The sequence below is a fragment of the Electrophorus electricus genome, chromosome 9 (genome assembly GCF_013358815.1).
Source record: "Electrophorus electricus isolate fEleEle1 chromosome 9, fEleEle1.pri, whole genome shotgun sequence".
Taxonomy (NCBI): Eukaryota; Metazoa; Chordata; class Actinopteri; order Gymnotiformes; family Gymnotidae; genus Electrophorus; species Electrophorus electricus.
In genome coordinates, this window is record NC_049543.1 from 16,787,780 (window position 1) to 16,815,706 (window position 27,927).

Sequence of the window (27,927 nt, forward strand, 5' to 3'; positions counted from 1 at the left end):
CTTAAGTCCTTAATTACTGGACATGACCAAAGTGAAGAATGAAGGTGCAATTTCTACACATCTTCAACAGAAATCTGCTCGTATTAGATAATAAAATTGATGTTGTGTTACTGAAACATGACTTTCAAACCTCTGTAGATATTTTCAGAGCTAGGTCCCCCTCTCCACTGCTTCTTGAGCATGCTAATGATATAGGCCCCATTTCCCAAAATCATCACAGTGTTAAGATCATCTTAAATGAGAGAGAGAGTGTTCAGTGTAATCTTGCTCTACCAATGATGATCTTTGTTTTACAATGCTTTTGGGAAATGGAGCTCTAATCAGTAATTCTTCCTAACCATTTAGTCATGGTTCTTCGCATTTGGACTTGACGAAATAGATAGAATTTATTGTCTTGCTTTGTGCAAGTACAAGGCAGCAAAATGCAGTCTTAACAGATCCAAGCGTCTTTGGACACTGAGGTCTGAGTGTAGGGTCAGCCATTGTACAGCACCACAGAGCTGAGATGTTTAAGTGCCTTGCTCAAGGGTCCAACTGTGACTACATGGCAGACCTGGGATTCAGACTAACAACCATCTAATTGATAGCCCAAAGTTTTACCCTCTAGGTTACCACTATCCCATACTTCCCAACCTGCTCATACTTACAGAACTGCTTATGTGAAATACTTAGTGTTGTTATCAAATAGCTGCATAAGTAATCTCAAATTTACACTACTGTGACCAATTATTGTCTTGTCTCCAATTAGATTTTTTTTCCCACAAAAGTTCTTAGGGGTATACTATTCTATGTTTTCCCAGTTTACTATTTTGACTTAGTGTAATAAGATGCTCCTTTTGATGTGCCAAACAGCTGGAGCCAGGGAGTTTACCCACAACTAACTTCAATCTCTATCTGGGACCAACTTGGCTTATTTCCTGCCTCACATGTTTACCTATCTTTTAGCCAAGTTTAGTTGATAGCCAAGTAGTACCATTTAAAATTAGAAAGAGAAACCAGCCTTTGTTTTTATATGATTGTAATTTAATATAATCTAATGTAATAGGTTATACAAATCTAGAATAAGAGTATTGAAATCTCTGAAATAGGAGTCCGGAATGTTCAGAGGAAGGTGGAATATAATGTAATACATCACAGGTGCTGATTTAATCTTTTGATGGAATATTTTTTTCCCATGAAGTGAAAGAATAATTTTTGTCAATCTATACCAAAATTAGATGTTATTTTCTAAAGTAGAGAATAGATATTTCCTATTTAGCATGTTTTAAAATAATTTTTGTTAACCCATCCGATTTTGTTGCGGTCAGGCATACACTTGAGTACTTTTCAGAATTTATCACACATAAGCAGTAAATATGAGGAAACTCCGATGTCAAAATGTTGGCATCTGTTTCTCCTTAAAGGTGTCGAAAACAAAAAGGTAATTACGTTTTTATGGGGCAGCAAACTGAACTGTTGGTAAATCCATCTGCGCCCCGTTTCCAAAAGTCATCGTAGTGTAAAAGTCGTTTTAACGAGAGACAGAGTGTGTTCAGTGTAATGCTCGCTCTACCATTTAAAAAGTATATTGTTTTACGATGGTTTTGGGAAACGGCGCCATGATTAGTAAGTTTTGTAAATGGCGTTTTAGTAAACTAAACTTTACTGACACAATTGTTTTATTTGTATGTCTAGGTTTCTTTCTTACTAAATCAAGTTCTGACCCTATACGTTTCATGATTATGAAAACTTATGATTAAGCTACTTTATCGGATATACGTTTAAGAAGCTCACCCATATTTATTCACTGATAATGTCACCAATTAGTGGTGCAGACCTGAAGTCAATTTCTTATTTTTGTTGTAGTTCATAAATTTACATTGAAAGATTTAAAATGTATTGCTGTCGTTAATATTTTATGTTTCTTCATGCAACATCAAGAGTCAAGTCAAGAGGCTTTTAATAGCCATTTCAGCTATTTACATATATAGACTACAGTGAAACTAAATAACATTTCTCCTGGACCATGGTGCAGCACAAAAGAGGAACATAATTGTAAACAATAAATATGAAATACAGATAGGGCCACACAGTGCATGTCACCGAGTGGATGTGCAAAGGATGTAGCCTACCATATTTTAACAGATATGCTTATAGCATACGGCCGACACAAAGGTAAAGGTCAATACAGTACAATAAGTCGAGCCTACTATTCTATGTTTTCCCGGTTTACAGTTGTTTTTCTTCTGTAATTCATATGGTCGTGAGTAGCCGATACAACATAAATATCAGATGCCAGGAGTACTACTGCAAAGAAAGCTGCAATCCATTTATCGTCACATTTCACTAGGGGCGCTCTTCGGAGATATCAATATAGTTTTTACCAAGCAAAAATAAATTATATATAAACAATTACATTTAATAAATTGTAAATATGTATTTGTTAGCAACGTTAGCACCGGAATCAACAGATACTGTAGTATCTTTTTAAAGAAGAAATTCTTTAGTAGCCCATCCTCGGCAACAAGGCGCGTGAAGGCAGGGGTACACGTCAGTAATGTGCGTCAGTGTTTTGCTCTCAAGATTACGGTATTAAATCGCGCGGCTGGCGCACCATGCCTGAAAAGTGAGCGTAATTTAGTTTGTAGTTGTATACAACCAGGAAAGATGAGGGAAACACCGTTGTCAAACTGTGAACGTCTGTTTCTCCTTAAAGCTATTGAAAGCAAAAAGGTAACTAAGTTTTAATGCGACTATTTGACTATCTCACATTAACCTACCTATCTGAACGTTAATTATTCCCCGCTCTCACTGTTGAATAGCTAACGATAGCTAAGTGAGACGACAGTTTTGGCGTAAATCGCGGAAAATGTAATTTATTAATACGGTACCATATGCTGATGTTTGTTTTGTACGTTGTTTTTAGCGCTTGGACGGAAGACAGACATACGACTACCGCAGTATAAAAATTAGCTTTGGCACAGATTATGGTTGTTGTAGTGTGAATCTCGGCAAAACAAGGTAAATGATCTACTGTAGTTCGACAACAACCAATTTCCTATTATTAAGCACATTTGTTCTTCTGTGTATACGGTGCACTGTGTATGAGGAATTCTGGTTATGTCCGTTTTCGTGCATTTCTGAAGGGTTCTGGCACAGGTATCATGTGAACTAGTTCCACCCAAAGACTCGCGTCCCACGGAAGGCATCATCTTTTTAAACCTGGAGTTGTCACCCATGGCATCGCCCGCATTTCAGACAAACAGGTTCGTTCTCTCAGCGCCATCAAATGCACCTGCCCAAAAGTACGTGAAAATGCCATGGAGCGCGAGATAATCTTTGTGGTTTCAGGCGTGTTTTACAGTTGTATGTTATAGTATAACAACTGTAACTCTAAATATGCTAATTTTTAAAATTGCTTTGTTCTCTGTGTGTCCATTGTAGACAGTCAGAATTGTTAGTGACACTGAACAGGCAGTTGGAAAGGTGTCTGCGGAATTCCAGATGTATAGACACAGAGTCTCTGTGTGTTGTCTCGGGAGAAAAGGTGACCCGTTAAATTACTATTTCCTTTGTCTGGATATGTTTGTATATTATCTTTACAATTAACTGGGATTATGCACATATCGGCACAGTCCAACAGAATGTAAAAGTTGGAAAAAGCATTATTTGTGATATAAATATTGCTGTTTATATGTGTTTCTTTTTTATGGGGCAGAGCAAATGCTGTATTTGCCCAGGTTTAACTATTCCCTTGGTGGCATAAAGCAGACCCATGAATGTTATGTTCTCTCTTTGGTATTTTCTCACTTAGGTTACTTTTTAAAACTTATTTAAATCAGAAGCCCTGTTACAAAGTTGTCATTGTCATATAAAGTGTGTACATGGTTTTGATAAGTAAATGAACATGGTCCCTTCGGTGCTGGTGATTGGGTTGCCAGGTGTGGCAAATCCGGGTAGATGTTCACGTGCTGAATCACGATGGCAACCTGATGGATGCGGCAAGCATTGCAGCTATATCTGCTCTCTGCCACTTTAAACGGCCAGACGTCGCCATCCAGGGTCGAGATGTTACAGTGGTAAGTATTGCCATCACCGTGTCAAGGCCTTCCAGCCTTTTTATCGGTGTTGGTTCAAAGACTGGAGTGTTTCACTGACTTTAGGGCTAAGGCCATGGCCAGTATATTGTTCAGAACCATTTAAAATTGTCAGAATATGGAATTTATCCATTGACTCAACTTAAACTACACAACCATATACCAAAGGAATGGTCTGAACGATACTGTGCTAAGGCTTGTTTGGGCTTTATGGCATGACCTTTGACCTGGGCTTTAAACATATTCTGCTGTGCTATGTCTCATCCAGTTTGGTCCAGCAGAGAGGGATCCTGTTCCACTGAGTATTTACCACATGCCAGTTTGTGTGAGCTTTGCCTTCTTCCAGCAAGGGTAAAGCAAAATAATACTGCAAATCAATGTTTGTGGACTCAAGTGTACTGCAGATTGTATATTTTTAATATGTCTGTGATGAAAAGCAATGTTATTTTAATGTTACTGGTAAAAGGGCCGTCTGTAATTTCTCCCGTAGCACCTATTTGCTGGTGGATCCCTGTGAAAAGGAGGAGCTAATCATGGATGGCCTCCTGGTCATGGCCATGAACAAGCACAGGGAGATCTGCTCCATTCAGTCCAGTGGAGGCATCATGCTGCTAAAAGAGCAGGTATGTGTATGCTTGTCCATGACAACACCTGTGAGGAAGTTGGTTTTCCTTATATGCAATCGTGCATGTGCTTTGAAAAAAAGACCTGAGCATTCACAGTACAAGCTTTTTAAAAATGTAATTAATTAATTAATTTATCATAATTGGGTACAATTATTGGGACACTTGGATGAATAAAGATGGAAGCTCAAAGGTCTGTGTGGTTGTTTGTGTTTAGGTTCTAAGATGCAGTAAAATAGCCAGTGTGAAAGTATCTGAAATCACTGAGCTCATTAACAAAGCCTTGGAAAATGACAGACAAGCAAGGTAAGTGGTGGATGTCTGTGTGGGTGGGTGTCTCTGTGGGTGGGTGTAAAGATTTTGGTACCTTTTTGTTAGGTTAAAGAAGGTGTTTGGTATTAAGAAGCCTGCCCTTCCTGGATGCAACCTACTGTCTGAATGTGTAGCATCACAATGAAACTGTCTGTGGTTCAAATGGCAACCAACCTATAGTCCTTTTACAAAGTCATTTTTAGGGCTTGATCCCATTCGGGTTACACTTAGGATTATTCATCATATTTTGATAGACACTACAGGTGTATACCAAGAGTGCTGACTGTCAATCACCCACTGTTCTGGCCTTGAACAGTCTTTGTAACTGACCAATTTAAGTGCTTCTTTCTGTTTCCGGAACAATTTGGATTCTTAGGAAGGAGGGTGGCAAGTTTGGCTTTGTTGAGTCCATGCCTAAGGAGCGCATCACAGCCCTGAAAAGAGAGGAATCTCTGGTGGAGATGACTGATGTCCAAGAGACAGCTGATCAGATCATCAGCAAAGCAGCAGCTGGTCATGAAGTGTATCTTTTTGTCATTCAATTCCTAAAATGTCTCAAATAGCCGAAGGGATACTTTGAGTAACTGATTAATAACTAATTAATTAGTTTTTGCAATCTTATAAGTGACAAATAATGAAGAAGTAGGAAGTTTGGGAGGCACTTTGCAGCGTTTTAACATAATGGAATGCAAATACGTTAAGTGGATTCTGTCCATCCGTGCTCAGAAGTGTTATGCTCGGTGAATGAAAATGTCTTTTGTTTGTTTTTGGCATGTTTTTTTAATTTTTGTTTAGATTTTAATTCTTTTGTTACCGACACTTGACCCTTTGACCAGTGTCCCCTCCCCTGTTATTGTTGCCACGGGAACTGGACAGGTGGGTGAAGGGCTTCAGAACACTTGGGGACTGGATGAGGAAGATGAGGAAGAGGAATCAGGCACAAAAGTTGAGAAGAGAGGTACTGGGTCTAAATCTGAGTATGCATGTCTGCCTGTGTCAGTTTTTCTGCATTAGTGGAAGTGATTTATTATGTGCATTTTTATTTTTTTTTTGCAGTTGAAGTGATCTCAGACAGTGAAGAAGAGGACGTTGTAATTCTTGATTAAGAAGTATATGCTAAAATCTGTTTTTTTAAAAAAAATCTATTCATACAAGTAGGATTGTTTACATGTGTTTACACACTATGTCCAAAAGTATGTGGAAACCTGACCATCACACACACGAGCTTGATTGACCTCTCATTCTAAAACCATGGGCATTAATATGAAGTGTCTCCACGTGTGATGTCTAACACTTTCCACTCTTCTGGAAAGGCTTTCCACCAAATTCTGAAGTGTGTGTATGGGAATTTATGCCATTTCATTCAAAATAACATTTTAATGAGGCCAGGGTTAGGCGTAGGCTGCTGGAGTTCCTCCACATCAGACCTGTGAAGTCCTTTATGGACCTGACTTTGTGCACAGGGACATAGACATGCTGGAACAGGGCTTTCCCCAAACTTGAAGGTGAACCATAAAGTTGGAAGCATATCTAAAATGCTGTAGTATTAACATAACCTTTCACTGAAAACTAGGGGGCCTAGCCCAAACCCTGAAAAAGAACCCCAGACCATTATCGCTCCTTCTGCAAAATTATTACAGTAGGTTGCATTCTTCTGGCATCAATCAAACCCGAACGTTTCCACTGCTCCAGAGACCAATCATTGCTTTACAGCAGTCAAGCCAGCCCTTGACATGGCATGTGGTGATCTTGGGTTTCCTTAAATATATTTCCATCTGCTTAGCCACAAAAACCCATTTTATGTTTTGGAGCCAGGGCGGTCTAGAGCACCGATCTCTTGTCCTGAAATCGCTGTTCTGAGGATCGTTTCAAGTGAGTTCTAGTGCGGTCGCATCAGGTGTAGCAGCTGTCCGCTCGCTGTCTGGGGCTGCGTGATTTGTTTATTTTGTAATGTGACTGCTTTGACTTGATGCATTACTTCTCTTTTCAAGTTTTGTTTATTTTCTGAATAAGTAAAAACTTGCTGTCCAGATAAACTGAAAGTCCATTTTCGCAGATACCTAAATATTTTTGCACAGTAGAGTATTTTTTCTAAGAAATAGGCAATCTATAGGCGTCTAATACAACAAAAATCTTCTCATACTTGAACGGCTACTTGTTTGCAGGTGCTCCTGCACGGTGAAATAGCATGCATCTCAGCAGGTAGTTCCTTGCAGCCTGACACATGAAGCTTCTTTCTACCATTTCGCGAAATTCCGTGCAGAAAGTGACATGGAATTGCGCAGTCGATCCACGGTTCGCATAGAGTTCATGTTTGTGAAACCAAACCAGTGATAATGAGCCCCTCCCTCAAATGATGATAGAATCGGTCCTGTGTGCGGCATTCAAGTATTCAGATAAGTGTGAAAATGCCCTTGATGTCACTGAGCTCTTGAGGACAATCCATTCTACCCCCAGTGTTTGGCTCGAGAGATTGCATGGCTCTGTGATTGATTTTATACACCTATTTAGCAGTGGCTGATGCTAAAATATAATCAGGAGTGTTGTCCACATACTTTTATACAAGTGTGTATGTATGTTTAGTGCCTGAACAAAGTATAAGGTTTTATTTTTAGTATAATGTTTAAACCAATAAACATTGATCATTTTTAAGCAATTCCAGATGGAAGCCCCCACCACAGAAATGGAAGATTTCTCACTGGTTGAATCCTACACATCTCCGGACAAATTCTTCCTTGTCATTGTTAAATAAATGGTTTTAAACAATGTCGGTAACTATTAAGTAGTGGTCTTGTTTTTGTTAATCCTGTCGCACTCATGTACGAAAAACGTCTGATTAATGAAGCAGTGGACGTAACTGGGTCTTTTTTGAATGGCTTTTTTTTTTCGTTTGTTTTTAAATTTCTACCTTTTAAAACAAATTTCACACATTGACTGGTACGGGGAGCAGTCGTCCCCTCACCATTAGCATTACGCTCTGACCAAATGAGCTAGGCGGCCTTACATCGCTTGTGTTTCCGAAAATACACTGAAAATTATTTATGCAGTGACTTGGATAACGTATGAAGTATTGTTTGACCAGTACATAGCGCCACATGTAGGGACGCCACCGCAATGCTCGTTCACAACAAGCGATTCAGCTACAGCGCTTGAACCCGCAGCGTGTTCACGAAACCTGCGGGCGAGCCCGTAGACGTTGATCAGGCTTCAAGATGGTGGAAGCCCTGACAACTCAAGAAGCCGTGGTAAGACAACTTCACGGCTTTTTAACGTACGCTAGCATTGTTTTATATAGTCATGCTTCGGTTGGTTTATAAAGCTGTGTAGTAACGAACAAGTGTGAACAATAAACGTCTTCTAAAGAAGGTTAATAGTTTCTATTTAAAAAACGCGGCCCGATTGCTTTTTTTGGTCACTAGCGTAACCCATGGACAGAAGCTAACCTAGCTAGCTAGAAAACTATCTTCATTGTTCGGTACCTACTGCGAAATATTTAAATTTGGTAACCGAATAGTGAATGAATGGTTGGTAAATATGTTGTAAAAGTTGCAGTCAACAGTAAAATGGACAGGTTCTGTCACATGCACCTAAATGAAATAAATAGCGTCTGTCACACTTGTATAGCAGCTAACTGCTAGCATAGCTAAGTTGCTAAAACGCTCAGTTAAGACAGGCTGTGAGGAACATTTCCCGTTATTAGGTAGGTGATAATATAGTCTCTTTGTCAGTCATACACACTGTTGTTGACACTGTAGCTGAAAACGAAGTATCTTGAAATATTAGCGGTATTGTTAGTACATCGACTCGATGATAGCTCTCTTCTGGGTTTAGAAAAAGAAACATTTGAATTTAATGTTACGCATTTTTGTCATCTCCATAAGTCACAGCGCTAGCCTATGGTGACAAAGGTGAGATGTCGGCCACTTGCACAAATGTAAGTTTTATCAAGCTTAAAAAACACAAGTTTAAAACTCCAGCTTTAGCCTATATGTTTTAATCGACATTGAATTTTGAAATGATTAATGGTTATGGTTAGTCATTCATCTGTTAAAATATCAATGTCGACTAAAACATTTTACATTAAAGGTCCACTCACTTTAACACTTGCTGTACGTCAGAAATAGACATGTGCTTTTTGACAAGATGTATTTTTTTGTCATCCTTCCAACATAATGTATAGCTGTTCTTAATAATGTATACTTCATGTACTTAAGCCTCTTGAATACATAGTGCAAGATTCGAATGTAATATCAGGTTTTTTTTCTAAGAGAAATCCTGGTCCCAGCTGTAATAAGTTGTCAGTGAAATGGCTCATTTGGTTAAATTCAGTATAAAGTGTGCAGTTATTTTTCTTATAGTAAGCAATAATTACTGGGGATTTAAATTCAATGGGTCATGTACAGATAGATTAATTCAGCATGTATTTTGTGTGTCTGTTTCTCAGGCGGTAGAGGAGTTCCTGGCTGAAGTGAGATGTAGAGAACAGTCCCAGAATGCCACCCTCGTCAGTCAAATCACTGCCGTTAAGTTCCTCATGGCACGCAAGTTTGATGTCTCTAGAGCCATAGACCTCTTCCAAGCTTACAAGGTAGTGTACAAGTTAATTTAAATGTTTTTCAATGCCTTGCTGTTTTTGAGAGTAAATTAATCAGACAACTAACTGTTAGAAAATAAACAGACCACTGCTCATTTTAAATAATCATTAGGCAATAGTTATATACCTGATCTTCTCAGTGATGGTGTGCAAGTGTCTTTTCTTTCTGTCTCTATTTCTCTGTCTCTCTCTCTCTCTATCTCTTGTGTGCATTCATTCATTTGTGTCTACAGAATACTAGAATAAAGGAAGGCATCTACAATATTAATCCTAATGAAGAACCTCTAAGAACAGAGTTATTGAGTGGCAAATTCACAGTTCTGGTGAGTTGATGTTAAGTTTAGATGATGTATTTAAAAATACATGTTAATTCAAATGTCCAAATAATACTCATTACTCACTGACACTGAGTAGTTAGTTTTCAGTAGCTGTTTGGAAATCATTTTTAAGTAATAGAATTTCTGCATTTATGGAGCCATCAAAATGAGATCCAGATCCTCACCTACAGATTTACTTATATATGCTTTATTTAATTTAAATTGGCTGCTGTTGAAACGAGGCACTAAAGCAGGTCACCAATGTTGTTCTGAATTCAGTGTGATATAGACAAACATATACATACAAAATGTTTTAGTTTTGCAGATTTTTTAGTTTTAGTTTTGCACTGTGACTCTTTCAAATCAAAATGATGCTAATCAGATCTGCCTGGGTGATCTATGCTTGTGTCCAGAGTAGATTCTGTTTGCATTTTGTGTGTTATGAGTTTCAGTTGAATTCTATGCCTTGCGTGTGTGGGTGTATGCAGCCAGGGCGTGATTCGAAGGGGGCTGCCTTGGCACTCTTCATTGCTCGTCTCCATCGGCCTGACTTGACTACCCATAAGGCGGTTCTTCAGGCCATCATATATCAGCTGGACAAGGCCATAGAAAAGTGAGGGAGGCTGTAAGAGATTTTTTTATGTCCTGAATTGGATAGACACACCAATGTTGACTCATGTTTCAGCAGTGAATTTGAGATTAGTTATTGTATGCTGTGATTAAGCGTAGATCATTTTAAATTCCATTATAACAGTGATACCGTAAAATGTAGAACAGATGTCTCAATCCAAAAAAACTCTCCCCTGTTTAATAATTATTTCACACAGTCAAATTCAAAGTCTAATTTATTTATATAGCCCTTTTTCAACACATTTTGTAATGTATGGGTGCAGAATTGATCATTCTCATTAAAAGCTTTGCTTTCTGTTGATGTCCTAAGATGTGATCCTAAAGTCTTGTGAACTCATTGAAATAGATGCACATTCTTAGCAAAAGCAAAATACTTTTGTTTAATACATTTTTGTTTAATATATTTTTATCTGATTAAGTATTACTGTGATATATATGTATAAACATTTAGGAAATATAGATTAAAGTTTTGTCATTACACACTTAAAGATGTTACATTACCATGGTCAGTGTAACGTGGAGGACAAGTAGTTATTTATTATCCAGACACGCACACTAACAGTCAAAAACCTTTAACAGAAACATGTAAATGACTGACCTTTGAGTTTGTTGTGTGTTTGTTGCAGTTAATCATACTGTCTTAAGATATTTTTGGAATTTTCTTACCTTCCGGGCATAATATTAGCCCTGCTGTTTTCTTTCTTCAGCATTCAGACTCAGAGAGATGGTCTCATATTCATCTATGACATGACAAACTCCACTTACTCCAACTTTGACTATGATCTCTGTGTCAAAATTTTGAAGCTCCTCAAAGTAAGTTTCTTCTGTGGCAGATAATACTTAGCAACTAATGTCTCTTAATGTCAAGGTTCATGGTGATATCTGTAGCATTGTCTGTACATTAAAAAAAGAGTAAGATTGTTGATGTGTGTGCTAAGAGTGTTTCTGACTGTAAATTAGGGAGCTTTCCCTGCCCGGTTAAAGTGCGTGTTCATTGTGTCGTCGCCACTCTGGTTTCGAGCTCCATTTGCTGTACTGCGCCTGTTCGTGCGAGAGAAGCTCAGAGAAAGAGTACGTCCATTTTACTCTACAAATGCTATCTTACTTGCTTATAACAGATGTAATAACATCCATATTAGTCTTTATAAAATAAGTTATGATTTAGAAAATAAATTGATGACACTTAAAAAAAAAATAGTGTGTATTGTCTAATTGAACATTATACAGTAGACTACATTACTTAATGTTTGTATCTGTATTTTTTGTGTCTATATTCTTATATAGACTTTATAATGTGTTACTTATTAAAGAGACATTTTCATGTTGATATGTGTGTGCGGCTTCCTTTCTTTCAGGTGTGTACAGTAAAAGCTCAAGAACTGGCTAGCCATATCCCAATCAGCTCCCTCCCAGAGCACCTGGGAGGCTCGTCCCAGTACAACCACATTGCATGGATCCAGTCCTGTATCAACTCCAGCCTCAACAACCCCACTAACTCCCCCTATGCCACACCAGACTGCCTGGGCGGCCTGCTTGGCTCATGCTCCCCGCTGCCGAACCAGACCGCCAACGCCATCCCCCATAGTGGTAATAGTACCACCCTGCTGAGGGATGAACTTAACTGCAACTGTCCCCTCCTGGATGATGGGAATGCCAACTTGCAGAACCTCAGGCACGCCCATTGGAATGGCTCAGCCCTGCCAGGGTCAGGGCTTGTCACGCATCCCAACGTCAACATCCTGAATGGCCACAGCTGTGGCCGGCATCCACCACCCCAATCGGACACACCTCCGGACACGCCCCTACACCAGAAGCATGCCACTGAAACAGGGGCAACGAAAGGGGGCGTGTTGGCTGAGGATCTTGGGCAAGACGGTAACGGCGCCGAGGACAGCCATCGGGAATGCGACAACTTTGAAGAGGAAGCGGAGACAGGCGACGGAGTCCCTCCCCTCCCACAGAAGTCCGCCAGGCCAACGCCCTTGTCACGCAGCCCTGAGGATGGGATCTGGCTACCGGGAATGACAGGGGAGGGCCTTGTGATGTCGATACACATTGCAGAGCCAGGAGGCATGACCATGCAGGAACTGGTGCAGCACGTAAAAAGCAAGAAGAAGAAAGGAATCTACCAGGAGTACGAGGAGATCCGCAGAGAACCACCTGCTGGGACATTCAACTACTCCAAGTAAGAAAGACATGATTATTAGGCCTACCTAGGCCTACATTAGGAAGCCTGAAAAAGTCATATCTGCTGCTTGTGGATCTTGTACACCAGTACACCTGAGTTAATTCCTTAGACCCTATATAAATGCCTATCTTCTTGTTTTTGATATCCAATGTAAATTGTGTCATGTAAAAATGAGCAGTTGACCCTTCCTGGAATGTAATCTGAGAGGTTGCATCTGTGGTTTACAAGAAGACTTTGTCCCATGAAGAGTGAAATTTAGAGCATGCTAGAGAAACATGATCAGAAGAGGGCCACTTTTCCTCACACATCAGAATGCCTTTGATAACCGGTACTTGTCAGGTATAAGAATTGCCATTGTTGTGATGGAAACTGCTCATCACCATTAACACAGACAGGATGCAGTAGCCTTGACATTACTGACTACTATATGTTATATTTAAATGGCAGACATTCTTATCCAGGGCAACTTATGTTTATCAGTATGACAACACATATGCTACTTGGGAATTGAACCAATGACTTTGGTGTGCTAACACCTTGTGCTGCCTGCTCTACCAGTGAGCTACAGCAGTTCATGCTCAGCAGCCAAGCAGTAAATACACAATGGGCAGGGTAAGAACAGAACAACCCAATTTACTGTATAGCAATCTTTGGTATTGCGGGCTGTGGTAGCCATGGTAGTTGTGGTAACAGTATATTTAAACTTGTGATGCTTTGTTCCAACAGGAAACCAGCCAACCAGATAAAGAACCGCTATAGTGATGTCCTCTGTTTGGACGAGTCACGTGTCCGTCTTTTCCCAGTCAATGATGAGGATGATGAGGTTCGTATCACCTATTAGTACGGATTATGTTTATTTTCTGTTATTTTGCAGTCTAATACATTTTTATTTAGTAATATATTTTAAAGATAAGAAAGAAATGCTTGTTTCACAGCAAAATGAAGGGGGCTTCACCCCTGTTCTGTCTGAATGCTTTGTAATAGTATGGCTTTCAGAATGAACAAAGTCACAGCAGTTTCTCTTATACTGTAGTTTTTGTGAACTGACTTTATTATTGTTGTGTCCTAACAGACATCTGATTACATCAATGCAAGTTTCATGGATGGCTACAAAATGACAAAAGCTTACATTGCCACTCAGGGTGAGAGAGCTCAATATCTAATCTTTGCTGTTTAATCTGGGGTGTCATTTAGTGGTAAATATTGCTTTTCCCCAATCTGGGAAAAAGGTTCTAAAAATATGGTAATGTATAAGAAATGTAATAGCTTTCTAATTCATTTAACAACGTCTAGAGAACTACTTAATGTGTTTTGACTGTGTTTAATCTGCAAGTATTTGTTGGTATAGTTATGCCTTTTTTTCTGATCTTTCTCAATATCACATTATCATGTAATTACAAGTTATTTTTTTCTTCCTCCTTTTAAAACTGCGTAAGTATTTGTGAACTAGCTGTCTGGTGCAGTGACACTCTGATGTTCACTTGTCAAAGGCCTTTTTGCTGTTTTTTTTTTTTATCTTATTGTCAGGATTTAATGATGCATTGTTTGTTGTTTAATCATTTCTTTACATGTTGAAATGTTTGTCATTGTTAATAAGTGATTGTCTTGTTTTTTTATATATATATATATTTTCCCACTTTAAATGACAATTTAGTAGAGGAGAGTCTGTGTTTGTTTGTAGTCTTACTGTTAATGGATTGCTTGTGGTTCCAGGGCCATTGCCAAAAACCTTTGCCGATTTCTGGCGAATGGTGTGGGAGCAAATGGTATTAATCATTGTCATGACGACAAGGTAAATGGCACTGACGTGCCCTCAGGATTCTTTCTAACCTTCCTTACTTGTTTTTCTTCCATTCGGATTTACTGTAGCTGTTGTCCACCTATAGTGCCAGAGGAATGTTGACAAAGTTTCTAAATGACTTCATATATACACATGGATTTTTCTCCTGTGCTTTTAAAGAGAGGTTTTAAGCACTTATTTTAAGTACATTGATGTATTTTGCACTCATGCTCACTTGATCTATTTTGTGTGCTCTCTCGCTCTTGTTCCCTTTCTTGCTCTGTCTCAGAGTTATGGAGCGAGGGCGGGTGAAGTGCGGGCAGTACTGGCCTTTGGAAGTGAGCCGCACAGAGGAATATGGCTACTTCCTGGTGAGAAATGTCCATACTGAGACATTTCAGGATTTTAAGATCACACATCTGGAGCTCTATAATAGCCAGGTGTGTTTTTCTTTCACTTTCATTTATCCATTTCCTCATTCTCAGTCTCTGGCTTGCCTGTTTGTGCAAATAGTACGCTGACAAAAAAGGACGAAACATTAAGAAATATGCTTGGAATGTCTAGTGAAGATGGAATCGCTTCTTGCTTTCTGTTTGAAACAAATGTGTCTGCTTAAGGTTCATTAATTCCAAAACATCCTAACAGAATAAAATGGGCTCAAAAACAGATGGTTGGTTGGTCTCTTTCCAGTCTGCTAGCTTTTTCTCTGTTAGTTCTCTTAGTTATTTTGAGTTTGTCCTTTTTCCCATCCTCCCCGTTTCGCTTTTCCACACACAGACTGGGGAGTGCAGAGAGGTGTCTCATTACCTGTACGTGAGTTGGCCGGATTTTGGGGTTCCAAAGTCTGCTTCCGCCATGTTGGATTTCCGGGCACGGGTGAAACAGAGGCAGGAGCTTGCATTACAGACTTTATATCCTCATTGGACAGGACCCCCAGGAGGTCCTCCTATAGTTGTCCACTGCAGTGCTGGAATTGGAAGGACAGGTAGGCTTACACCTAGAGCTTGACACAGCTATTCCCATTCCCTATCCCTAAGTGGGTTAGATATCTGTCTGTAATGTATCAAGGCTGTTTTTGAATGTTTCATTGGTGTTTCTACTTCTTATCTTTTGTAATCTGGCTGCAACCAACCACATTTAAACTAATTCTGAACTAATTTTAAAGAACTATTACTATTTTCAGGTGTAGGTGTACCTTGACAGAAAGAGAATAGATTATTAGGCATGCTTGTCAACTTACCTGTATTCCTATGCCTGAAGATTGTTCAACACCTTACTACTGCATCAGCTTGCACAAGCATAACATTTTTATACTCATTTACACAAACCTGGCTGATGATGGTTTCCATGTGAAGCAGATTTACTCGAAACTGAATGTATTGCTGAATCTTACGACAAGCAGTGACTTGTAGAGACATCACAAAATATGATCAAGTTTAGTAGTCCCAGTCAAATTTAAAAGATGTTTTTGTGAGGTCTTACTATAAAATCATATCAATAGCTCAATTGTTACATCACTAGATTAGAAGAATATTAGAGGGTCATTTTTGAGCCATTTTGTGCCATCCGTAATACAATAGTTGTTTCTCATCCCGTCCTCAAGACCCACCAATATGTTGGGAACTTGTGCATTGGGTTGAGAAACGCTGCTCTAAACCAAGAATCTGACAAATGGCAACTGTGAAAACTGAATTACCTTTACCAAAAAACAATTTTGTTTTTCAGTGAACTCCAAAAATGTTTGCCCTCCATTTCTTTAATATTTGAACTTTGACTATGAAACCCCATCTTCCCCCAGGCACCTTCTGCACGCTGGACATCTGTCTGTCGCGCCTGGAGGACATCGGCACGGTGAACGTGAAGCGGACGGTGCAGCGCATGCGCATGCAGCGCGCCTTCAGCATCCAGACGTGGGACCAGTACTACTTCTGCTACAAGGCTGTGATAGAGCATGCGCAGCAGACAGGGCGGCTACTGCCCATCGACTGGTCTGACACCGAGCCAGAGACGGACAGCGAGTGAAGCAGAAAGCTCCACCAACGGGAGAAATGGAGAGAGAGAGAGCGCTGAGGAAGAGTTACTGAAAGAAGAATTGTGTGTCATGCTCCTTTTTTTCCCCACCTCCACACACTTGGCTACAGGAGGAACTTCTGGCCTTCAAGCCCAGAGCTAGGAGAGAAGCGTGGGAGGATCGGACGCTGAAAGGAGAAAAAGGTGTGCAGGAAAGGATATTACCCTGCTACTTCTCAAGCTGCTTAAACAAAACAAACAGAAAAATACTGATCTGGGTAAGGTCAGTGATTTATGGCTTGATGTACGAGTTGTAGCATTTTTGTTATCATTATTATTATTATTATTACTATTATTATTATTATCATTTGTATTATTATTATTATTATTATTTGTATTATTTAATTATTATTATGATTTTCAAAATTTATTATATATATTGACTTGCACATGTGGAATGACAAACTTGAATTATTACACAATTTACCTGTTTTCTTTCTTGATACTTGTATTACCTGCTTAAAATATTCAGATCATAATGTCACACAAATGTCACACTCTTCTGAAAACTGTGTGAAGATGTAAAACTTGAAAAAAAAAATCACCATCACAGAATGGTAAGTTGTGTTGGTGTCTGTTTTATTCATTTGTTTATTTTTATTCATCCATTTATTTATTTATTTAAAAAAAAACAAAAACATTTTGCATACCTAAACTAACCGTCAAGCCAAAGGGATTGCGTTGAATGCTTGGATGTATGGGTCATATATTGTGGCTTAAACCTTGTATATTCTTGTACATTTATATATTGTGCATAACATTTAAAAAAAATGGTTTGTTTTAATATAATACTCTAATGCCCTTCTGTATCTGATATTCTTCAGATTTCATATATATATATATATATATATATATATATATATATATAGTGTGTGTATGTGTGTGTGTGTGTGTGTATATAAAAAGAGTGAGTGATAGCTATATAGAGAAATGGATAGATGCATGTTGGGAGGAAGAGATTAAGATATCTGAAAAAACTATGCTATATGTTATATAATTGTGACTTCTGGTCCTACATATAGTCCTAATTAGTTCCTAACTTGATGATTGTTCATCAGTTGGCCTTAAACCCAGGGCTAATATTCACCAAGTGACCCAGGATCGGAGGGCTGCTTGGCTTTTCTTTTTTTTAATTATATATGGATCTATTTTTCCATGTTTCCCTTTGATTGATATTTACTGCATTCTGTCTCTCTCTCGCTCTCTATGTGAGAGTGATGGAGACAGAAAAATGTACTGAACAGAAAAAAAAGTTAAGTTTAAAGACCATTTGTTGTTGCTTCAGGTATTTGAACTATGAAAAGTCTGCTTATGGCCACCTCAAAATCCCCTTGTTTGGTGAATAGCACTGATTGCTGCTTTTATAAAACAAATGAATTGCAATTTTTTATTATGACAACAAAGTCTCTGGCTTAAGCCAGTTATGGAAACCAGTCCCTGTTTGGTGTAACCATAGGGCAATATGATCCTATTTCAGCACTCCTAATTCTTAAATCATCTGGGAATACTGGCCCTGAACTTTGAAACACTGCCATGCTCCTTAAAAACAAACAAAACTGCAAGTTGTCTGTCTTGTGACCATTACTCCTGCTGTCTTTCAACTCTTATTCCTTTTCCGTTTCCCCTCTCCCTTACACCATGGCTCTGTCTCAGTCCTGAGTCCTGCACTTCCCCTCCTCTCTCCACTGAAGTGACCTGGAGGCAGAGGCATTTATTCCCATGACCCATCAGCCCATTGATTGCAAAGGGTACCTGCGTTAAACTTGCCCTGTTTGGTGCCCTGACATTAGGCTAAGGGAGAAGTGCAGATGGAGTGACTGCACAATGGGATAAAGTCAGCAGCCCATGCGGTGTGGAGCCCTGAGGCCTCTGGGACCTCATTTTTTTGTGCCTTCATGCTTTCCGTAGCACAGCATGTCATTCAAAAGAGCAGAAAAACCGACCTTGCATACATACAAGGATTATTTTTTTAATCTCAGGGGTATATTTACCATTGTCCTAGTGTCAAAACACTTTTTTTATACACCGCTGGTAAATATAATTTCAAATCAAAACATAGTAATTTTTTGCCATATAGAGCAAACTGTGTTATAGTCTGATTTTTATTTATGTCTTTAGCAGTATTGAGTTCAGTAATGTTGGTACGACTGAAGAAAAAAACAGGAACAGACAAACGATTCGATAAGCTAACGAAATCAAAGAACACTCACTGACTGAGGTGTTCCATACTGTGTCTGGGATAATGTTATTTGCTATTGTGCTGCTTTGGGAGATGTTCCTAAAATGATTGATAGGTCAGTGACTGTGTTATTGCATTACCTACGGCATGGCTGTGCTTGCGAAGCTATTGTTTTTTTATTGTTGATTATCCAGGGCAAAGGTTAAAGAAATGCTTCACACAAAAATGCTAATATACCTACAACGTAGGTTTCATTTAATCTTTGGGGGAGACACTGCTTGCACCACCCATCCTAATACATTATATGAGTAGTGTGAGCAGGAAAACTAAAACTATACTTATGTAATAAAATGTATATAATTTGTGTATGTTGGGAATCAGTATGATGTCGCTGTCTTAACGCTAAACAGTTTACAGCATTCTGTTCAAATGTTAGTAGTAATAGCATTTTTGTTGAGGTAGTCCTTTAACTGCAGTGAAATAATGTTGACTGTTAGAGGAAGCCATTTTTTATTTGATCATGAATCTAAGATTAAATGAGAAAATAGTTGTGACTACTGAATGGAAGTTGGATGCTGAGTTTGAAGCCAAATAGAATGTCCAGCTGATTTGAAATCAGTTCAAGCCTAGTTCTTATTGCAGCGGTTACCTAGCGAAAAATTCTAGAATGTTTTTCTTTCAGTTGTCAGCGTTGTACAATGTCAGAGCAAGGGATGTGACGGTAATTATTTGCAAAGGAATCTTCGATTTACACATGCCATTTGTTTTACTTCATCAGTTGGTGATTGTATGAACATTTAAACTACAGTGAAATCAGGATAGGGCTATGTCTGTACATGCCTGATTGTTTCATGAGTAAAATGGATATCTGGGCTGAATTAATTGAGTGAATGGTATGTATTTGGTATTTGCTTGATTTAAGAACAATGGGAATGCAGCTGTGTTTTCATTTGACTTTTATTTGTGCCCAGTGTTTTTGTGATTGAGTCCTGACCTTTTTACCTGCCATCTGCATTAGTGTCATAGTAAACATGACTATTATGCTGATACATTGTGTCCGTGTGTGCATGCTGTGGCTGAGAAAATATTGTGGAACCACTGCTTCTGAAATGCCCAACTAACATCTAAAAGAAAGGCAAGAAACTACCAGTGTGATGAGTCATAAGGGTTTAATGGGACATTTTCTGGGTTCAGTCCACTTTGACTAAATGTGACTACTCAATCCAAATGATTCTAGGGAATCTAAGGATATTTTAAAATTTTTATTTATACAACTACAGATTTAACTTGGTCAGTCATTTTGCAGGTACTCTTATATAAGCTTTGTAAATTATAGTTGTCAGTGCCAACTAGAGACTAATTCATTGTAATCATTAATTTTTATTAAACTAATGCAAATTTATCAATTTTTTGCTGAAATTGCTGAAGATCATTTGAAACCCCAAATGTAGAATATATTAAAGAACTCCTTCATATGGAGTGAAAGTGGTCAGGGTTAAAACAACATACAAAACAGTAATTCATATGTAATGTGTTGATCAAGGACACAGCATAATTCACCTAACAATGCCCATATGTGGCTGCGCCGAATGAATTCTGTGAGTATGTCACTGTTAAATTGTGTAATCATAAAGTTAAATGGGATATTTCATTGATTGGTTTCAGCACTTTTTTTGGTCTTTTTGTGAAATGTATTTTATTTTTTTTACAGGTCAATAAAACCAAGTGGGATGGATCTTGAAAGACTGAAAGTCCTTGGATTGTAGCCATGTAGATCTCCAGGGTGTCTTCAGTGGCTGCTGCCCTCTTTGAAGGGGTACCACAGGTGTGCCGGCAACTTTGATGTTTTAAACATACATAAATGTATCTTAATGCTCTTCAAATAGGATGTAATCTTCAAAAGGATTCTTAAAGAACTATACAGTTGAACACAAAATGATCACTAGAAAAGGTGCAGATGTATGTGTTCCAGGAAGTTGTGCTTTTGACTAGTTTTGTAGTGCAATAACAAAAGTTTGTAGTAGTAAGTTTAAGCAGTGAATAGCAGTCAATTTAATCAGTTTATTATTTACAGATAATACAGCTCATGAAAGATAATAGATTGTTTTTAAAAATCAAAATCCTATCTAAAATATTTGTTTGATACTAATATGTTTGTTATTATAGAAATGACTCTGGAGTGGGTGGAAGATGTGAATGTGTAGTCATCTGCTGTGACTCTACCCCACTGAGCAACTGGGCACTTCAAATGGCTCTTAATTTAGAATAGCCCATAATATATCAAATCTACCAGCTAGGGAACGATGTGGACTTCTTGTAGGTCTAGCACATAAATAGGCAGGATGCAGTGAGGGAAATATTCTATGAAAAGCAACATACAACAGTACCATGCAGCATTTTTTTTTCACAGAACAGCTAACACTAGACACACCTGTCATATAAGTAGGGATTAAAGGAACAAAGGGAAATGTGGAAAAACAAAACCAGAAAGGACCGGTACAAAAAGGCATACTAAATAAAAGAACAACAGTAATCAGTTCCATTACAGTAGTTAAAACATCCCTTTTCCAGTCCCTCATACAAATATATTTATTACATCACTGTATACTTTTTCTCCCATTTAACTTAATATTGGTCCATCAGCCTGAAGGGCATTTTCTCATAGGTGCCACCTCTGTAGCTCTAGGAGCCAGTCCTGAATCTTGATCTCCCAGGACATCCAAATTAGGACAAACATCAATTAATTTTTTAATTTAATCGTGCACTCCTCTCCAGAACTTTTGAATCTTAAGGCAGGGCCATAGCATGTGTAGCAGGGTGCTCTCCTCTGACTCACAGCACCATCAGGAAGAAGAGTCCCTCAGCACCCATCTAAACAACCAGTGAGGAGACCAGTAGAACCTGTGAAGAATCTTAAGTTGAATGCGCCATGTTTTGATATTGCAGGACATCTACTTAGAAGGTACAAATAATTTTTTCTCGATCTTTCACATCAAATGATATACCTAGGTCCTTTTTGCCCAAGAGGCCTTTAAGGCAGATGTTGTCATATCGCCATTTAGTGAATACGAATGGTAGCAGGAAGCATCATAGCGAGATCCAAAAATATTCTGCATTGCTGAAAGGCCATCTGTGCTCGGGGGTGGAATGCATACAGAGCCAAAGACACTTGTGAGCAGGTGCCCTAATTTTAGACAATATCAGAACTGGGAATTGTCTACAGTTAAGCACAGTGTTAAATGTCAGTAGTTCTAAGTTTTAGATCTTTACTAAGTAGGAATTAAAGTCATGTTAATTAACTTAAAATGATTGATATTCATTAGTTAATGATTACTCTGCACATAATTTAATAAATAATTTTAATTTGTTCTTTAGGACTACTTATTAGTGTATCCTTATAATAAAGTAATGCAGTTATACATAGTATCAATAATGCTCTAATTGATAAACAATTCTGATTTATGTAGGCTAGCCAAAATGCAACAAAACTGGATTTTGCCAGATATGAATGTTACACCTATTAAAAACCCCCAAAGTGCTCACACATTTCTTCCCAATTTATTTGTAACAAATAAAGAGCTCCATGAATACCACTGTATTCTCACACAAGTCAGTCATTACAACATAAGTAGGAAAATTAAAAAATCTTGAGTACTTCTCTAAAATATTTACATTTCCTACGAAATCAGAGGTAAATGATCATAGACAGGCCTTCCTTGTGTTCACATTAACTGACAAGTAAAATTACAGAAACTCTTCCATTAACATTTGACAATGTGAAATTGGCAGTAAAATGCATATTTGGTCACATAGACTGTTGGCTGTGAAGGTATATTTCTAGGTAAAGCATCAGTTTCACAAATAAGCCAAAGAGTGTATCCACATTTCAGACAGCATGGGAGACAGAAATGAAAAGCCAACTAATGCTAAATAAACAACCAAGATTGGCAATATATAAAAACAAAGAAACAAACTTGTATGATGAAACCACACCATTATATTAGTCTAATTTCAAAGGCAAATGGTAGAGTTTTTGCAATTTAGAACTTTAGTCATTATAAACGTGTTAATTTCAACTGCAGAAATACAGAGAAATGCCTCAAATGCAGTAGAAGATTAGAGGAGGACAGTATTGTCATACATGTTACAGAGGAGCCACACAGAATGTTTAAATTAAATCAACTGAACCTTTGGCTCCACGTATAACATTCATTCATTTATTCATTGCAAATGGTATGTCCACTCTTTTAATTACTGTAATCCTGACAGAGAATTTAGAGCAAGAGCCTCTCTCGCACCATCCTGTCACCTGTAAAACATTAAATGCTAACACTACAAGTGTATATTCTCTTTAAACTTTGACACCAATAGATAGTCATTTTAGAGCTCAACATGCACACACTGTGAGCAATACAGTGATATTTTTTTCTCAGACGGCATAAGTAACATTCCGTGCTGAAGAATTAATAAGGGTTAGTGCATAGAACAAGAGTGCAGACACTTCCCAAAAGCCAAAGAGGCTGTTCCCTAGTGTGGAAAACACCATGGCCACTGTCAAGAACAGAGACGCTAAGAGCATTTTCACATATCGATAGCTGGTTCCTGGGGTGCTTGGACCCCTAATCTGCAATGAAAGGTTTTTGCTAAATGGGGTCACAGCAGATCTTTGTGGGGTACTAATAGATTGCTGGGCAACTGATTGGCAAAAAATAATTTAGTATTCAAAAAACATTAAAATAAATTTTTTTCTGAGATTAAAGGTGAATGACCTGAGAGGTCCTTAAGATACTTGTTGAGAATCAAAAATCATTTAGCTGATCATTGTTCACTGTTATCAATGAAAGGTTTACTTCTTATTGGAAACTATATAGGAGAAAACTTAAACCCCAAGAATCCCTTTTAAACTATTAAACATCTTATGTGAAAATGCCCATAAAGTAAACAAGTCCAAAACAAAAGGATAACACAGCACCTCACTATTTTGTTTTTAAACACTGAGCACTCCCCAAGAAGCAAAAACATAGAACGAGTACAATTTTCCAAATAAGGCATAAAAATGAAAAAGTGTAAGAGTTTACTAATTTGTTCACATTGCCTCTGAAATGAAAAATAAAACATGTTACTATATCAAATACAAGTGCTTTTCAAAATTCATGAATAGGGGCTAATATTTGAGTCTTTCTAAAAATGTACATGCATATACAATAAGTAGAAACAATTCATAAAGGCCGTGGCTGCTGAAACTTGGGCTGATCAATATGGCTTTGTAAAAAAAAGTACTACTATTGTGTGCATGTTATTATAAGAAGAAAGGATTATAGAAACATTATGATTTTCAGTGGCCCATGGAATTATTCTTTATAGTTTAAATATGTTCAAAATCATAAAATGCAGCTAGACATAAATGATAGTGAATCAAACACTAAACAATTTAAAATGTTTAAAACTATGATAAGGCACTAATACTGCTGAACTGGCCATCTGTGTTGATGTATTGAACATGTCATCATACAGGTTTTGATGAGGTGAATTTCAAAACTTTCTCAATTTGGTCATTTCAAGTGAAGCAAAAAAAACCCAAAACAAAACAAAGAAATAACATTCAAATAAAAGCAGCTGTTTCTCTATCAGAGGATGTCGTTGGCATGTGTGCACAATTTAGTGCCACACATTTGAATCTTGACATTATATAAGCACATATCAAGATTTGTGTGTGTGTGTGTGTGTGTGTGTGTGTGTGTATATATAGATACACACAGTTTAATTTATGATTCAACAAATGATAAAATTACTCTGTGAATTTATCAGTCTGGGTTCTTTTTTTATATTCCTTATTGCACAGCATTTGAACGTAACACTGCTAATGGTCCTCCGTTTCATGTGTCTCGGTGTGTAGGCTGAAACAGTGCCCCCCAAAATTTCTGTGATTAAATATTAGTCCCAGTCTCTTTTCGGTCACAGCAGAAAGTGACTTGGTAATGTCCACGCTACAATTGGTGATGTAACTAATTGTGGCTAAATTCATTTAAAAATACTTTACACAATGTTTTTGATTAATTAAGTTTGACTACCTGTCTCCCGGGCACTTTGTCCACAGAGTCTATAGCAACTGTTCAACCAATCCAGACAACTTAGACAAATTAGTTCTGTACTGTAAAGACTTTAGTAGATCCACCCTGTCACACACAAGATTTTTCATTGTATCTCCATCTTATATTTGTGCTTTCTGAACAACCAGATCTACAAACTACAAAGCTGGATTATCTTCAGTAATGAGTTTGATAAATTGGGCTGAAATCAATTCAGAGCCACCTTAAACTGAAGCAGGAAATCTTTTATCACCCAAGGATTCAGTGTCACAGTATACTGCACAGACATTGTAAAGACAATGGCACTGGGAGACAGTGACTCAGCATGGGGGTAATGAGAGAAACATGTCCTGGTGGTCCACAGAAAGCAGAAACATTATGTTGCATAGTGATCAAAACTGCCCAGGTATTCCAGTGCTGCACGGTAGCAAAACTGGTACTGTTCCTATGGAAGACACACACAAACAGACACTTGAGCCAACTAGACAAACAGCAAAATACATTGTATTTGAATTATTTTTACTTTTTTTTTTTATACGTGTGTGTGTGTGTGTGTGGTTGCTTACCTCTGTTTGCACCATGGCTGGTCTTTGTGTTCGCAGCATTTTAACAGTTTGGAAGATGTCGACTACTCCCTCATAACGCATCCTCTCTAACACTATACTCAAAGTGATAAACACACCTGTCCTCCCAACACCAGCACTGTATATCACACACACACACACACACACACACACACACACACACATATATTAATAAAACTATAACTCACAATTCATATCAGTATTACTGATATACCACCCTGTTTTATAATATCAACCATAAAATCCTCACACAATTAAACTAAATTATTTTTTTGCCCTAAAAATCTTTTGAGCTGTCAAAGAAACTTCTGAAGAAATTCAGAAGAAAAAAAAGTCATTAATTAATTTAGTCTCTAATATATCTTATTTATATTATTGTTTTTATATTTGTATCGAATATTTATCTTTTCAAAGACGGTTGGTCCTCACCTGCAATGTACGGTTATTGGCCCGTCCTGACCAAACTGCTCTTTTGTTTTGTGCACTTGGCCAATGAAATCGATGAAGCCTTCTCCAGACTTTGGCACACCTTGCTCCGGCCAATCAGTGAACTGGAACTGCCGAACCGTTCTGGACTGGCCATCCTGAGACCAGAAGCAAAGTATGAGTGATTGCATGTGTGTATGTAAATGGATGCCTACTGCAGCATGTTCCAGGAAACAGGTCAGAACATGGTGAATTAGAGCTGTTTGACTCACTGAGTGACTGACCGTGTGAGTGGATGAGTATGTGTATAACATGTTTCCACAATCATGCCAAGACATTCAGATTCTGACATTCTGCTGCTAACAAAAATGTTTTCCAAAAAAAAAAGATTTCACTTGAACAAGTGCAATGGTGGAAAGATTTTTAATTTGTTAAGTTAATGTTAAGGTTAGTGGTATTTTAGTATTTTTGTATAACACAGCAGAAAAAAAACATACTCGATAATAATAATAGTGTTTGTGTGTGTGTGTGCGAGACAGTGAGAAAGAAACGTACCCTGGCATCAGTAACTTTAAACTCTCTCAGGATATATTGTGGCATGTTGTACTCAGCCATGGGATCCACAACAAAGTACTGGTAGCGTGCTGAGCGTTCAGAAGGCCAGTACTGATGGCACTTCTCCTGCAATGACACCCACAGACCAGGTTCACTCCTTCACACTGGGCCCCTACTGTCAAGATCTGAATGTTTAGTACACAGGACATTGCATGAAAAATCCTAACACAAGTCCGTCCAAAGGCACATGCATGAGTGTGCACAGAAGATCAAGAGGAGTGGTGCGAGCACACGTGACTGACCCGTCCCATCTCACGGAGTTTGGTAAGCATCACCACAATGGTGGAATTGTGCTCCCACAGCATCCTCCAGTAGTCTTCCGCTGTCTCAGCCAGTGGGCCCTGACTGGCAATGTATGCCCTCTGCTGCCTGTAAGGGAGTAGAGGATAGGGGGCTCAGTGAGAACTCTTATTTTGCAACTGAGCACTTTCAAAAAAGGGGTTCCCTCAATTGAGAGTACATAATTTAAATACCCATTAGATTCTAGGGGTGCAGCTAGTTCAGTTGAATTTGTTTGATATTTTATGTGTTAAAAATGCACTGTTTCTGCAGGACTGCAGGTATGCACAAAATTATCCAAATTTTAAACATTGTTTTTTTGCACAAATTCAGCTACTTCACAATCGTATAGCTTGAACTACATCATATAAAACATTATACATTCTATGGGAGAGTATCAATAGTAGTTTTAAATGTCAATACACTCATTTTTTGATTACTCATTTAAAAATATTATTGTATTAAAGTCAACTTTGATATGAGGAATTCAAAACTCTGGAAAAGTCTTGACAGGAAAAGCAAATTCTTTCTACTGGAGGTTAGGATAAGAAGAGAGGTCTTGCCTGTAGCCATCTATAAAGCTGGCATTGACATAGTCGGAGCCTTCCACCCCACGGATGGGCTGCAGACAAACTCGTGTGGTCTCGTAGGGCATAATGTTGACCAGTCGGTTTTTGAACTTGTTGCAGGGCAGATTGGCACTCACAAATCGGGAGTTATGTGCCCTTGCGTTGGCTAACCTCTGAACCACCACATATGACAGAAGAAGGAGTTCATGAAATCCCAACCGCTTCTTAGATATTTAGTGTCTCCTCTGAGAATATAAAGCACTTGAATCTTATGTCCAACAGGTGGAAGCATTATTTGAGAAATGTGATCAGTTGACACTTGATAAATTATCAGAACTCATTTAACTGAATTTGGAGTTACATATGAAGAGGATAGAAAGATAACTAAACATTCAAATCACATTCTCAGAAGATATTGAGATATTTAAAAAATCAAGTGCTGAGAATAAAGCACTTATAGAATCTAGAAGGTGAGGCCCTAAAATCTGCAAGGCAAAAATCCAGAAATCCAGATCAGCATTTTCTGAAATCAAGAATGCAGTGTGTATAGAAGATAAAGAATTGAGTTCCAGAGGGAAATGCTGAGATCCAGAGCA

General features: G+C 38.2%; 3 protein-coding genes across 23 annotated transcripts in view; 2 read left to right on the top strand and 1 right to left on the bottom strand.

Annotated features, from left to right (window-relative positions):
* Positions 1 to 2,564: 2,564 nt before the first annotated feature.
* Positions 2,565 to 7,793, top strand: exosc9 (exosome component 9). Its single transcript, XM_027026522.2, has 12 exons — positions 2,565 to 2,712; positions 2,906 to 3,000; positions 3,126 to 3,245; positions 3,424 to 3,526; positions 3,921 to 4,058; positions 4,345 to 4,427; positions 4,567 to 4,699; positions 4,917 to 5,005; positions 5,388 to 5,534; positions 5,848 to 5,969; positions 6,068 to 6,120; positions 7,665 to 7,793. Exons 1-11 carry the CDS (start codon positions 2,647 to 2,649, stop codon positions 6,115 to 6,117), a joined length of 1,146 nt encoding a protein of 381 aa, XP_026882323.2. The 5' UTR covers positions 2,565 to 2,646; the 3' UTR covers positions 6,118 to 6,120; positions 7,665 to 7,793.
* A 376-nt stretch (positions 7,794 to 8,169) lies between these two features.
* ptpn9b (protein tyrosine phosphatase non-receptor type 9b) lies at positions 8,170 to 20,545 on the top strand. Of its 5 annotated transcripts, XR_003411767.2 has the most exons (14): positions 8,170 to 8,256; positions 9,456 to 9,599; positions 9,839 to 9,928; positions 10,411 to 10,535; positions 11,260 to 11,365; positions 11,513 to 11,623; positions 11,908 to 12,737; positions 13,467 to 13,563; positions 13,813 to 13,882; positions 14,454 to 14,532; positions 14,810 to 14,960; positions 15,298 to 15,505; positions 16,319 to 16,808; positions 20,481 to 20,545. XR_003411767.2 is itself a non-coding variant. In XM_027026515.2 (13 exons), the coding sequence occupies exons 1-13, from the start codon at positions 8,224 to 8,226 to the stop codon at positions 16,540 to 16,542; spliced, it is 2,268 nt and encodes a 755-aa protein (XP_026882316.2). In that variant the 5' UTR covers positions 8,170 to 8,223; the 3' UTR covers positions 16,543 to 17,418. The 5 variants fall into 5 exon arrangements, 4 of the variants coding, with proteins under 4 accessions (XP_026882316.2, XP_026882317.2, XP_026882319.2 ...); XM_027026515.2 differs by lacking the exon at positions 20,481 to 20,545 and having other exon boundaries at positions 16,319 to 17,418; XM_027026516.2 differs by lacking the exons at positions 8,170 to 8,256; positions 20,481 to 20,545 and adding an exon at positions 8,912 to 8,945 and having other exon boundaries at positions 16,319 to 17,418.
* Positions 20,546 to 22,305: 1,760 nt separating this feature from the next.
* Positions 22,306 to 27,927, bottom strand: part of ptprdb (protein tyrosine phosphatase receptor type Db) — a 63,895-nt gene continuing 58,273 nt past the window's right edge. For all 17 annotated transcript variants that reach the window (XM_035530004.1, XM_035530008.1, XM_035530015.1 and 14 more), the window contains 6 exons: positions 27,326 to 27,504; positions 26,726 to 26,852; positions 26,424 to 26,549; positions 25,872 to 26,026; positions 25,425 to 25,560; positions 22,306 to 25,303 (listed from right to left, as the gene is read on the bottom strand). In XM_035530004.1, the coding sequence (XP_035385897.1) occupies positions 25,235 to 25,303; positions 25,425 to 25,560; positions 25,872 to 26,026; positions 26,424 to 26,549; positions 26,726 to 26,852; positions 27,326 to 27,504 (792 nt within the window). In that variant the 3' untranslated portion in view covers positions 22,306 to 25,234. The remainder of the gene's footprint in view (positions 25,304 to 25,424; positions 25,561 to 25,871; positions 26,027 to 26,423; positions 26,550 to 26,725; positions 26,853 to 27,325; positions 27,505 to 27,927) is intronic.